This window comes from Zonotrichia leucophrys, chromosome 6 (assembly GCF_028769735.1).
Source record: "Zonotrichia leucophrys gambelii isolate GWCS_2022_RI chromosome 6, RI_Zleu_2.0, whole genome shotgun sequence".
NCBI classification, from domain to species: Eukaryota; Metazoa; Chordata; class Aves; order Passeriformes; family Passerellidae; genus Zonotrichia; species Zonotrichia leucophrys.
In genome coordinates this window covers 31,256,627-31,269,823 of record NC_088176.1, presented here as the reverse complement: position 1 = coordinate 31,269,823, position 13,197 = coordinate 31,256,627, and the positions used below count along the sequence as shown (strand labels likewise).

Below are 13,197 nucleotides of genomic sequence, written 5' to 3'. Positions count from 1 at the left end.
TTTGTTTTCCTATTCCCTTCCTGATTAGCACAGGATAATTAATAATCCAATGTTGTCAGAGCACTTGGGAGTTTCTCCTGTGGTGGATTTCAGCACAGCAGCAGCAGAGCAGTGAGAACTCTGTTTCTGCCTGGCTGCCATGTGTTAAAGAAATAAATAAATGCCTGATAAGAACTTCCTTTAATCTGGTCAAGACAAGCTGTAAGACTGAGCAGCTCCTGTCTCACCATGTCAGACACAGCTTCCAGGGCAGGCTGAGAGACACAGCTCTGGGTTTTGGTGCTCTCAGACACTCCAAGGAGGGCTCTTGAGTTTCCCAGTTTATTCCAGTTCTGTGCAGGTCTGCTGGGAGTGCCTCAGTGCATCCAGCTGGGTCCTGTCTCTGCCCATGCCCTCCAGCAGCTGCCCAGAAGGGGGAGAAGAGCAAAGAGGTGATTATTGATTTATTAATTGGCCTCCTCTGCTCTCCAGTGGTTTGGGACTCGGGCACTTCCTGCTGTCGATAGATTTGAGCATTCCTTGGTGGGTTTCTCTTCCCTGAATCTGCACAGCTGCTCTCCATGGCACAGCCTGACCTTTTCAACTTTGACCATCTCCTGCCAGTTGTCTTTTGCCCTAGCACAGAATCCACTCCAGATCTCTGCTTCTCACCATCACTTTCCAGTACCTTTTCCAAATTTACTCCTTAGCTTTTGAGCTGAGGGCAGTAAAGGTGGATGAATGCCCATCACCACCTCCTTGTGCAGGATTTTTTTTCCCCCTCACTTCATTCCACTTCATTTCAAGTGTAGGTATTACCTTGTCTCTCAGTTTTTATTTCCCTGTTCAGTTTTTCACCTCGGCCTTTTGGTGATTTCATATCTTTGACCAATGCTGTCACTTCACTTCTTCACCTTTTTTTCCATTTCATCCCTAAAGATGTTCAACAGGAAGCATCTGAGCACTGCTGGCTTCCCTCCATTAGGAAAATGAGCCATGCATTTCCCATTTTGAACTTTTTTTTTTGTTTTAATCAATGCACAGACCTTTCTTCTTATATCCTTTCTGTTAGAGCCTTTCAAACATCGTCAGAAGCTGTTAGGAAATCCAAGCCAACTGTATCCAGCAGATCTCTCCTTCCCACGTGCCTGGGGACTCCTTCAAAGAGCTCCAGTAGGCTTGGGAAGCTCCTTGGCACTTCCCCAAAGAACTCTGATTTATCCATGTGTCAAGTGCTTCTGTTGGGACAGATGTTGGGTTGAGGGGACCAGAGGGCTCTGGATCCCATCAAAAAGCCACTTCCATCCTGGAGGTCACACAGAAGTGCTGGGGGAGGCCCATCTGGTCCCTTGGTGGGCTTGGGTCCTCTCCTGACACTTCAGTGGGGTTCCCCTGGAGCTTCCCTGAGAAGGAAGATGTGCTGGGAGGTTCTCCCCAAGAGCTTCCACGTTGAGCCCAGGGGTAAAAAGTGCACTGAGCTTCTCCCACGTGGCTTTGTTCTCCTTGGTGGGCTCTTTCCACAGGGTCTCTGTAGGGTCTCCACAGCCCATGGTCAGGCTCGTGCTGCTGCTGTGGTCAGGAAGGGTTTATTATTTGGTTTGAAGCCTTTTGAAGTTGTTATTTGCCTTTTTTTTTATTCTGTCTTATCGTGTTTTTCCTTTCAACTGGACATGGTTTGGCTCTTTTTTCTTTCCTCTTTCTTGATTTGTTTGAAATGACTTCATATTTGAAGGGTGCTCTTGCTTTTAATATCCTGGCTCTTGCTGCCACTCAGGCCCTCCAAATTCCTGCTGGCCTCTCCTAGAACTATGCTGGGTGCGTTAGCTGTGTCCAGATCCCCACATGCCACTGCTGAGATTTCATTCTCCTCATCAGCTCCTTCAGCTGCTCTTTGAATTCCCTTTTGTGACTTTTCAAGTGGTGCTTTTATATGAAACCTCTCTCCAGCAATGTTAGATCATGATTTTTCTCTTACAAGGAGGTTCTCCCAAGGGTAGGACTTTGAGTTGGGCCTGGCTTATCTTTTCTTATCTATCATGTTCTTGTGGCTGCCCAATCCCTGAAAGTTTTCAAGGCCAGGTTGGACAGGGCTTGGAGCAAGTGGAAGTTGTCCCTGCCCATCACATGATGATTTTAAGGTCCTTTACAACTCAAACCAGACCACAGCCACCCCTGCCCATCCTTTGAGTGCCCAGAAATCTCATCCTTCCTTGTTTACACTGGAATTTCAAGCTAGTTGATTTTATAATTTGTTTTGTTAAGCTGATTTAGCACAATAAATTACTCTTTTTTTAGGATAGGCTGTTTGGTGTAGCCTTCTTGTCTGCAGCATCTTCTGGGGGTGTAATTCTATCATCCCAGAGATGGTCCTGCCATTCCCCTGTGCCAAAATAACCTTCCTGACAGCTGAGACCTTCTAATTCTCCTCTTCTTCACCCTTAGACCTTTCCTGGATGTTTGTGCATGCACAGGTGCTTTGGCTTTCCTGCTTCTCCACATTTTCTCCAAATGAACCCTTCATTCTTCTGCCTTTCCCTGCCTTTTGCCAGGTAAAGGTTGTTTGTGTGGAGGTGTTGAACTCTTCCTGCCTCTGCAGAGTCCATCCCATGTGGAGCCAAAAGGACCTGCATGGCCCAAGATGTTGATTTTGCTTTCCAAAGCAATGCTCACACAAAAAAGCAAAATCTCAGCAGGTAACTCCAATTAGAAGTGGGTTTGGAGCAGGGAGATCCCAGGATGGGGTTGGTTCAATGAGCTCTTTCCATATTTTCATCTGTCTGCAAGGGAAGCACCAAACCCCTCTTTGTGAGGGAAAATCTGTTTCCTGCCTGCTCCCACTTTTCCCGTAGGATTTTCTGTGATATTCCCCTCCTTCCTGCCTTCCTCTTCCATGTCACCTCTTTTTTCCCAAGTAAATTAGGATGGAAAATTGAACAGCTTCCACCAGCAGTGGCAGCATGGCTGGAACATTGGCCAGAGGGATAAAAATGGAATGCCAGGACACAGGGAATGGCTTCCCACTTCCAGAGGGCAGGGCTGGATGGGACATTGGGAATTAGGAATTGTTCCCTGGGAGGGTGGGCAGGCCCTGGCACAGGTGCCCAGAGAAGCCCCTGGATCCCTGGAAGTGCTCAATATGAGGTTGGAGCAGCCTGGGATGCTGGAAAGTGTCCCTGCCCATGGCAGAGGTGGCACTGGATGGGATTTGGGGTCCCTTCCATTCCAAACCATTCCATGATTCCATGCAATGCCCCTCCCAGCCCTTGGAGAAGGAACACAGGTTCTCTCAAGGTAGAGGTCTGCCTCTTAGCCAAGCTGGAATCTCTCTTGCAAGGGATTTACTCCCACAGGGAGAAAAGTTCCCATTGGGAAAAAAGAACTGAGGGCAAAACACTGGCAGAGCTGCCTGAAACCCCTGGGACTTGAACAAATGCACAGTAAGTGGTGAACACAGCGAGCTGGACAAATAAATGTGTCTGACATCATCAATTTATTGATCTGATCCCCACATTCCTTAAAAAATTTAAGAAGAGAAAGCTGCAACCAAGTTGCCATGGTGACCTTTCCCATGCAGGTCCTGCCTGGAGGCAAAAGGGCTCCTTGGAGTTGACTCCATTTTTGGGGTTCTTGGGATCTAATTAGCACTTTGTAATTAGCTGGGGAGATTCCATCTTCCACTACTGTGATTAGAGCAATTTCAAGGTGTAATTAGGCTGAGCTTTCCTTGAGATCATGTCTGGCTTTCCAAAGGTGGAACTGAGGCTCTTTCCCAATGAATCCCAACAATTTTCCCTAAAATACCTTTGGTGTTGTTCAATGGTACCTTGGAATCCAGTTTGGGATTTATTGGCCTTGCAGAGTTCATTTGGAATTTTAGTGCAAAATTCTTGTTTTCCTAAGTTGTTTTCCAAGTTCCCCTTGGTGTTTTCCAAAAGAAAAAAAATCCCCAAGGGATCTGTAGGTATTGCTTCTGAATTCAGTCAGAAAAGTGAAAGGAAACACCCTTGATTCCTTCTTTTCCAAAGAGATTTTATTGTCTATAGATCCAAACTGTTGAATCTGAAACTAATGAGGACAAAAGAGGGAATTCAGGGAATTGTCTCCTTTTTCACCGAAATACTCATTTTTCCCCTTCTAAAATATTCAAGGGCATTAAAGGTCACTGTGGGAAGTTTGTTTTCCACAGCCTTTGTGTTATTCCTTTAGGAGTTGGGTGGGTGTTCTCACAGAAATCTGAATCTGCTGAATCTGGGGGTTTAAACCCCAATCTGCCCCAGGAATCCATGAATTTATTTGGCTGTTGATAAATAACATTTTTCTGCTTTTCCATTTTATACCAAATATTCCCAAATTCCCAAATTATTCCCCATAAATTTAAAAAAAACCCACAAAATCTCCCCAAAATTCTGCAAAAGTTCCCAAAAAAATACCCCAAAATTGCTAAAAATAAAAAATCCCCCAAAATTTCCTCCAAAATCCAAGAAAATTTTTAAAAAATCAAGAAAATTCCACAAAAATTCCTCAAAAATTTATTAAAAGTTCTGAAAAATCCCAAAAAATTTATTAAAACTTCTTTAAAAATCCCAAAAAATCCAAAATTTTCCCCAAAACTCCCCTGAATTTGGCTCCTGGTGGCGCTGCCATTGACCAAGGGGCAGCACAGAGGGACAGGTGAGTGCCCAAAAAATGTCCCAAAATGCCCCATAAAGTGCCCAAAAATGCCCCAAATATTTCCAAAAAATGGCAAAAATATCCCCAAAAATAGAAAAGAAATCCCCAATGGAATGAAATGAGGTTGTGAGAGGTCTGAGTGCAGCATTTGAGGTGCTGTGAGAAATCTTCTGGTTTTCCTTAGGATTTTGTTCCCTGGGCCAGGATAGAATGTGATGTGAAGCATTTCTTTGGCCTCCAGCTAAAATCACCCAGAATTAAAACAAGAGACCAGAAAAAAGGGAGGGAAAAGAGAAGGAACAACCCCCATCCTTAAGCAATATCCTCTAATACTGCACAGAACAGGAAACTCCACCAGAGGAAGGAATACTCCACATCCTCCCTCCTCCCCTTTTAATTAAAATGGATTAAAATCTTGGGGGGTTTAATCAGACTATCCTGTAGGGTGTCTTGTTTGAACTATTTCAGGACATTTTAGCAGGAGGTGGGGAGAGTCCTGTTGGAAGCATGGAGCTGTTTTTTAGGAGCTCGGGATGAACATGTGCATCTGAAAAACAAAAACACATTTCCATGGGGATCTCCCTGTGACTTCCAGAGAAAATCAGAAAAATCCCTAAAAACCCTCTTTGTGCTCTCCTGAGAGCACCTGGATTGGCATTATAGGGTAGCTGATCCCAGGCAGGAATTATTGATGGAGACATCCTGGAATAATTTTGGGATCTGAATTTGTGAGCGAGCTCATAAATGGCAATAATGTGACAGAGCTGGGAATGAATTCAGCTGTTCTGTAATGTTTGTGATGAACAGGAAAACAGGCAAAGAGCTGGGCTTTTCCTTGGAATTGCAGATTTTCCTAAAAGGAGCTTGTGATGGACAAGGAAACAGGCAAAGAGCTGGGCTTTTCCTTGGAATGGCAGTTTTTCCTTGGAATGGCAGATTTCCCTGAAAGGAGCTTTGGGAAGTTCCCAGGTGCATTTGTGCATCATGAGGAGATGGACATGTGGTGTGCAGCGGAAGGAGCACAGAGGCCGTTCACGTGTTATTTCAGGTTTTAGCTTTTATATTTTTTAGATTCTGTGCTGCTTTAGTGTGTGGGTCTGAGCTTCACATTAAGGGATGGTGAGCTCTGTGCACAGAGCAGGGAGACAAAACAATTCCTGCTCTAGCTGGGGACCAAGGACAAATGATCCAAATCTCAGGCCCAAGAGCACAAACAACGTGGGCTGGAGAGAGAAAAACAAGCAGGATGGGACTTCATAACCTAAAGCTGGAATTGGACAATGAACTCCAATATGCAAATGGAGCAGAACTGATCACAGTGACAGACCCCATGACCAGGTGTCCATTTTGTGCCCATTTTGGTTCACCTTGGGTGCAGCCCTGGCTGGGCTCTTGTGCTGCCCAAGGTGGATCCACGGAGGAAATACTTTTAATAAATCCCTGCTTTATTCTTTAGCTCTGTCTGGCCCCTGTTCTAGGGCAGCCTTCTCTAGACATCACTCCTACATTCAGAACATTGTTATTCCCTGCTCTCACTGCCTGCTCTGCCCGAGGGGCATTTTGGGGCCAGAACCTCCTTCCAGCTAATCCATGGAGATCTGGGAGTGCTCAGATCCTAGGGAAGTTTGGCCTTTCCCAACAGAGGTTGGGTTCATGCCCTGGTTGCTTTTTTCCTGCTGCAAAATTTGTCAAGGAACACCTCCCCGCAGAAATCCTGACCCCATGGATTGATATCCAGATGCAATGCTGGATGAGAAGGGTTTGCACGTGGGGTGGGACCTCTGAGAGGATGAGTGCCACCACACCACAAAGAAATAGGGATTTGCTCTCAGTGCCTCCCAGGAATTTGCTTCCAGGCATTCCCAGGCTCTGGATCCTGCTGGTTGTGTCAGTGCCCTGTGGTTGTCCCTGCTCCCCTGTGTCCCTCAAACAGGGCACAGCTGAAGCTCAGCATCTCATCATGAGGACACAAGGTGCTTTTGTTTTCACTGTCGCCTCTTCCTGGGTTCCCCATTGCCCCAAATCCCTTGGAAAGACATGATCCTGAGCTTTTCAGAGCCATTGGAGACGGAAGGGAAGGGAAGGGAAGGGAAGGGAAGGGAAGGGAAGGGAAGGGAAGGGAAGGGAAGGGAAGGGAAGGGAAGGGAAGGGAAGGGAAGGGAAGGGAAGGGAAGGGAAGGGAAGGGAAGGGAAGGGAAGGGAAGGGAAGGGAAGGGAAGGGAAGGGAAGCTGTGGCAGCCCTGCCACCATTTGCTGCATCTGCTCCTCCTTACAGCACTTCCAAGGACATCACCTCCTGGTGACAGGAATTGCAGCCATGTCCCTGCCACTTGCCATTATTCAACTTCACTCAAATTTGACACAGCACAAATCCAGTCTAGGGAGCTTTACATGATTTCAGGGTACCAGGCAGGCAGGGTCCCATGGATGGACCAGACCCAGGTGGGTCATTTCACCCCAGCTAAAATATGGGCAGTCAGATGGAGAGTTAGAATAGTCACAGAACTGAATATTTGGGGGAATTTTTGCTTTCTTTTACACAGATTTTTTTAAAAAATTCTCCATCAGGTGGAGCAGCATTTATTAAGAAATAAATTGTGGCTGCCCCATCTTGGAAGTGTTCAAGAAAGGGTTGGGCAGGAGTTAGAATAGTCACAGAACTGAAGATTTGGGGGAAATTTTGCTTTCTTTTGCACAGATTTTTTTTAAAGTGTCTCATCAGCTGAAGCAGAATTTAGTAAGAAATAAATTGTGGCTGCCCCATCTTGGAAGTGTTCAAGAATAGATTGGGAGCAGCCTGGTCTAGTGGAAGGTGTTTAAACAGCAAGATTATGAAGGTCCTTTGCATGCCAAACTATTCCATGATTCTCTGACCCCTTTAGAATCTCACTGTATCTTAAAATAAGGAGAAGACTTTTAGTGGGCACAGAAATAAGGTTTAGTTTTGGGATGTATTTCCCTCCTCACCCCACCTGTGGATCTCAGGCTCATTTCACCTGTCTCCTTGCAGGCTGGCTCTGATCATCACCATCCAGGTGCTGCAGCTCCACTTTTCCCAGTTTTTGCAGAGATTCCATAATTTCCATCTTCAGAAATGCATTTCCTCAGTGATGGGTGAGGTAGTGATCAGGCTGACCAAAAAACCAAATAAAAGGCTGCTTGTTAAACAAAGCTGGTGTCTGGCAGTGGGGAAGGCTCCCAGATTCGGGGTTTATCCCCCAGACTGGTGGCATTTGCTCAGATCAGGGTGTTTGGTTCTCATTTGGTTGCAGTTCCTGGCTGGCTGGCAGCCTGCAGGTGGAGAGGAGCCAAGTTTTCTCTGGAGATGACAGTTTGCTAACAGATGTCTGGTGTTTCCCAACACGGTTAGGATGGGAATCAGGAGCTACTTCAGCAGTTGGGTAATTGCAAACCTTTGCTTCTCACATCTTCTAGTTCATCAGCTGCCTGGGTAACAAGATTATTTCATTATTTTTGTTGTTGTTCATTGTTTTAGGAGGCAAAGCTTGAAATATCTCTCAGAGCAATCACCATCCTAGGAGGCAGTGGCTCATTTAAATGCTGGGAAACCTCCAGGAGCATGAGGAACCACAGGATTTCCTCTCCCCTTGGGCACAGCATTGCCCAGACATTTGGGCTGTGGCTCCTGCACTGCCATTTCAAAGGATTGGGATATTGGAAGGTGGAATTTCCTCCTGATTGCTCTGATGTCTTGTATGTGGTGCCTGTCCATGCCCAAGAGGAGGCTGAGGCCAGGCACCTCCTCGGGAACAGGTATTTTATCTGGAGGCAGGGAAAGCAGTGGTGTTCCCAAGCCCCAGCTCTTCCAGAGGAGGTTTTTTGCCATTCAGATTCACAGGAAATCTGGGAGAAGAGCTTGGAGGCTCTGCAGGATGCTCCAACATCTCCTGTGCTGCTCTCTGAGGTGTCACTCTGCTGTCACCTTCAGGGGTGGGCTGTGAGCCCTGCCAAGGGTGGGCCAGTCTCAGTAGGTGACGAAAACCTGCTTCAATAAGCAAAAAATTCCATGAGGAGCACACTGGGAGTTGATTCCTGGTGTCCCACCAGCTCCTGTGAAAAGCTCAACCTTCATTTTAAAAGCTCTTTATTAAAGACTGTTCGTTGCTTTTGGATCACACCTTCCCTGTATCTTTTCTTCTTGTGCACTTCCAGCTGGAATTTTCCTGGCATTTTGACCTGGGATGAGCAGCACAATTACCAAAATATCCAGGGAAAGGCTCTTTTTTAATTACAGCTAATTCCACTGGAGACAAACAAGCCCAGAAATCCCAGTGCAGGAAGCTCAGGCCTGGTGTGTGCACAGCTCTAGTGTGTGCCTGTGGTGCCACTTGTGCCTCCAAGGTGTCTTCCCAGCACTCCTCCCATCAATTCATTCAGGAATTTAAACTCTTCCAGAGTCACAAAAGCATTTGATTATTTGGGAAGTCTCCAAGCATGGCATAAGGCTGGGATTTACAATAAAACTGCTTGATTAAAGAGCAATTGCATGAGGTTTTGGCATCTCCAAGGTGGAGAAAAGCCCCCTGCCTAAGCAGAGGTGGATTTGTTCCACAAAGGGGTGAGTTATTCCCACCTCATCCTGCACAAGTGGGGTCAAACTGTCCCTACTCTCATCCCACCTCTGTTCTGGGGCTGGGGCACAGCTGGCTGCACACAATGCTGTGCCCTGGGCTCTGGGATGGCCCTGCTGGAGCAGGGAGGGGACACCAGGTGTGGTCCCTCCCAGCCTGAGCCACCCTGTGAACATCCCAAACATTCCTGACTTGCAGATTCTTTATGCTGATCCAGAACTGAGCATTTTCCTACAGAAAAAATCATTATATTAAAAAATAATAGTTATTGTTATTATTAATTAATATACAGAAGCTGCCTTCTGTATTCCTTAGCACTTCCCTCCCAGTGCCTCTTTACTTTGGGAGGTAGAATCAAACACCACAGATGTTTTTTACCATTGTTCTGTTGAGCAAGGAGCTCACACTGCAGAACCTGGGGAGCTTCTGTTCAGGGAGCAACATGCTCAGCTTCAGAAATTTGGAAGGAATTCTAGACTCCATGATGAGGATCATACCCCTGGGTTCTGATTTAGCTTGGGAATATTTGTATTTTCATCTTTTTATTGAAGATATTTCTCCTCCAGCTTAGCAGGTTTGGAATGCACGATGACTTAATTTATAGGAATTTAGTGTTTAAGTGGACTTGGACTTTCGTAGCTGGGAATAAAACAGAATTCCAATGGGCCTGTTGTTTGTGGGCATGGGAAGGGCTTGTTTGCTTGATTTTACCTGTGCTTTGGTTTCACTGCACTTTTTTGGCATTTCTTTTGGGGTTTGGAGGTTTGTTGCACAGTATTTAGAAAAAAAAAGGAATCCAATTTGCCTCATCTGCTTTGCTTCACTTGTGTGTGCTCACTACATCCAAGGAGTGTGGCAGAGGGAATTAGCCAAAGGATTTCCCAAAGCAATGCCAAGAATGCAGCAAGTATTTTTCTAAGCAAAATAATACAGTTTTTTTTACATGTTCCAATGCAAATCCAGAAGATTTCAGCTTCCTTGCCCAGGAAGGTGTCCCTGGTCATGACAGGGAGGTTGAAATCAGATGGTCTTGAAGGTCCCTTCCAACCCAAACCGTGGTGTGACCCTGCAATTTTACCTCTATTTGTGCATTGGCAGGAAATTTTCCAAGCTGGGATTTCATCTTCCTGGCAATTAGAAATCATTAAAGGTGTTCAACTGCTCTGTCCATTCATCATGGAAAGGAGAGGCCCTCGCTGCTCTGTCAGCCCTGAAATGGTGGCTGTGCTGTGCTTTGAGAGGGGACATTTCAATCCTTTTTTAGTGCCAGCTCAGCGTTCGCCTCGTGATGAGCACGGAGGGATCAATGAGCAGCTGTGGCACACAAGGTTATCCCAAGTTCACAGCAGGCTCCGAGCTGATTGGCCTCCAAAGTCAGATGCATCAGGAGCAAGGTCACCAACAGGATCTGGTGACAGCACAAAAAAACAAAGCAGAGCTGAAGTCATTTGTTGACAGCAGCCCCTGGGAGAAAATTGTGTTTTATTGCCTCAGATTTGGGGCTTTGTGATGTGACCTTTCGCATTGTTGGGACTCCTATTTGTAGGTTTCCCTTTTCACTTGGAAAATGATGGAGTTTTGATCTCAATCCCCCATTGGCATTGAGGTTTTAAATAGAGCAGAGGAGGTGGTTTGAAGGGCATCTGTTAATGAAATAATCAGGGTGGGAATGTCCCAAAGCTGGCCACGGGAGTGGGATGGTGGCTCATCTTCCCACTGCTGTCACCCTGCATGAGCAAAGCCTCCAGTGATTATGCCCTACTGTTAATTCTAAACTATTCCAGCTAAAATTAAGCCTTGAACCTTCCAAGCCTCCCTCCATAATCCAGCCAACTCTTATCCCATAAAGTCACCCACAGCCAAAGGTCGGACACACCCAGGGACTCTCCAGCAGACAAATGTCACATTTTATGGAGGGGGCGGATCCTTCTCGTCCATTTCCCCTCCAAGCCTTTCTAAAAATACCCTAAACCTTAACAAGGAGCTATTTTGGGGGAATTATGGTCATGGACAGGCATGGGAAGCTGATTCTGGCAGGCTTGCTCGGGTTGGAGTTGCGTGTTCCTTACTCGGGCGCGTGGTGCTGTGGGGATAAACAGAGAGCATCAGGATTTTGGGACCTCCTGGCTTGGGATGGCTGCTCTGAGTGGGTTTAGAGGAGGAGAACAAGTGAAGATATCCTTATAGGAATGTTGATTTGTGCCTGAAGTCATTCATTTCAGGCATTTGCGGCTTTATCAGATCTGATTTCATACAACCTGGCTGGGATTTCTCTCCGGGGACCTTTAGTGATCCTGCCACTTCCAATAAACATTTATAGAAACTGCTGCCAGCCTGTGGATATGAGAAACTCCTAGGAGAGACTTCTATCTTCCAAAAAATCCTTAAAGACACCAAAATATTTACAAGCAAATCTCACCCAGGAGAAGATGGCTAGAAAATGCCCAGCCTTGGGAGCTGCATTGCGGTGCCAGGCGTTGGCTTTGCACCCTCAGTAGGGATGTTTGCTACGGAAAAAAAACCCCATTAAATTGGAAAATTTGGAAAACTGTGCCCTCCGGAGCCATGCTGCGATTGGGAGCAGCAAAAAAGTGAATTTTGAGAGCTGAGATGGAAGTGCAGCAGGTAAAGGCTGGCCCAGGCTCTCACAGCTCGGGGACGGTGGCAGCGCGCGCCGCTCAGGTTTGCACCTCTAAGAAATTTCCATTTTTTCGCCTCAAAACCTCCAGATACGAAGCCGAAGCTGCCTTCTTTGCCAACCTGAAACTGTCTGATTTCAACATCATCGACACCCTGGGAGTCGGAGGCTTCGGGAGAGTGGAGCTGGTAGGTGACCTCTTCTTTGTGTGGCATCCTCATGCAACTGCTGTGTTAAAAGCTTAATTTTCTTTGTTATCATGCCCCAATAACCCCGAGAAAAATGATCTGCTGGGATTGTCTAGTGAAGAAAGCTGACTTACATTTCCTGAGACATAAAAAATGTACCAATAAATGCTTTGCAGTAGGCAAGGAGGATTTATGTCCTAGGCTGGGAGAGGAACACACATCTCCTCTCTCTCTTAAGTGGTTTATGGCATTGATTTATGGCCTTTTAAAAACAACCTGGAGGATTGGGTGAGTGCTGGGATTGGAAGAGCAACTTAAAATCTTATTTAACCAGATTCAGAGTAACAGTAGAAAGCCTCTCCCTCACATTTTTTATTCAGTTCTAGAGTGGTTGCACTTGGTTATCCTCAAAGCTGAACACTCAGCACCCGACCCATGACAACACACCCCAAACAGGGTGCCAAAAAGACAAAATCCAAGCCTGCTTTTTGCTCTGCTTGGAGCTTTGGAGCTCTGTGGTCTCCTTTAAAGCAGAGCCAGAGGGGAGCTGTTTGCAGCACCAAGGCAACACAAAACCTTGGAGTAGGAAGAGGGAGTTGGGTTACACCAGGAGGAGCTCCGGACACCGGACACTCGTGCAGAATGTCAGGAACTCCTGCAAGCCCGGGCACAGGGGGAACAGAGTCACTGTTGCCACCACAAAACCTCAGGGAAGCCTCCACTCCATAACCCTGTGGGAGCTGAACCATAGTAAAATGGGCAAAACCAGGTGGTTTTGGTGGTTATTTGTGACGTAAGGAGGAGATTTGGTGTGCAAAGCTCAGCTTTCTCTTCTCTGACTTTTTCTGACTAGATATGAAATCCTGTGGAGGAAAGAACATCTGTGGGACCACTGGTTCCTTCCTGGGGTTTGGAGTTTAATCTATGATTATTTTGTTTATGAATATTTAATTTATGAGTACTTTGAAGGAGTCACCTGCTGAGGATGCTTTGGAGCAGGAGGTTGCACTCAAGCTCTCTTTTGAAGTCCCTCCCTCATCTCCTGGCACCAGGGATTTGCCCCTAAATTAACATCTGCCTTCTCCACCCTGTAGTGAGGGACTCACCAGTCTGGGGCTTGGTTTGAGCC

General features: G+C 46.3%; 1 protein-coding gene across 10 annotated transcripts in view; it reads left to right on the top strand.

Moving 5' to 3' along the window:
* Positions 1-13,197, top strand: part of PRKG1 (protein kinase cGMP-dependent 1) — a 372,326-nt gene that overhangs the window by 333,872 nt on the left and 25,257 nt on the right. For all 10 annotated transcript variants that reach the window (XM_064716167.1, XM_064716161.1, XM_064716163.1 and 7 more), the window contains one exon: positions 11,972-12,068. In XM_064716167.1, the coding sequence (XP_064572237.1) occupies positions 11,972-12,068 (97 nt within the window). The remainder of the gene's footprint in view (positions 1-11,971; positions 12,069-13,197) is intronic.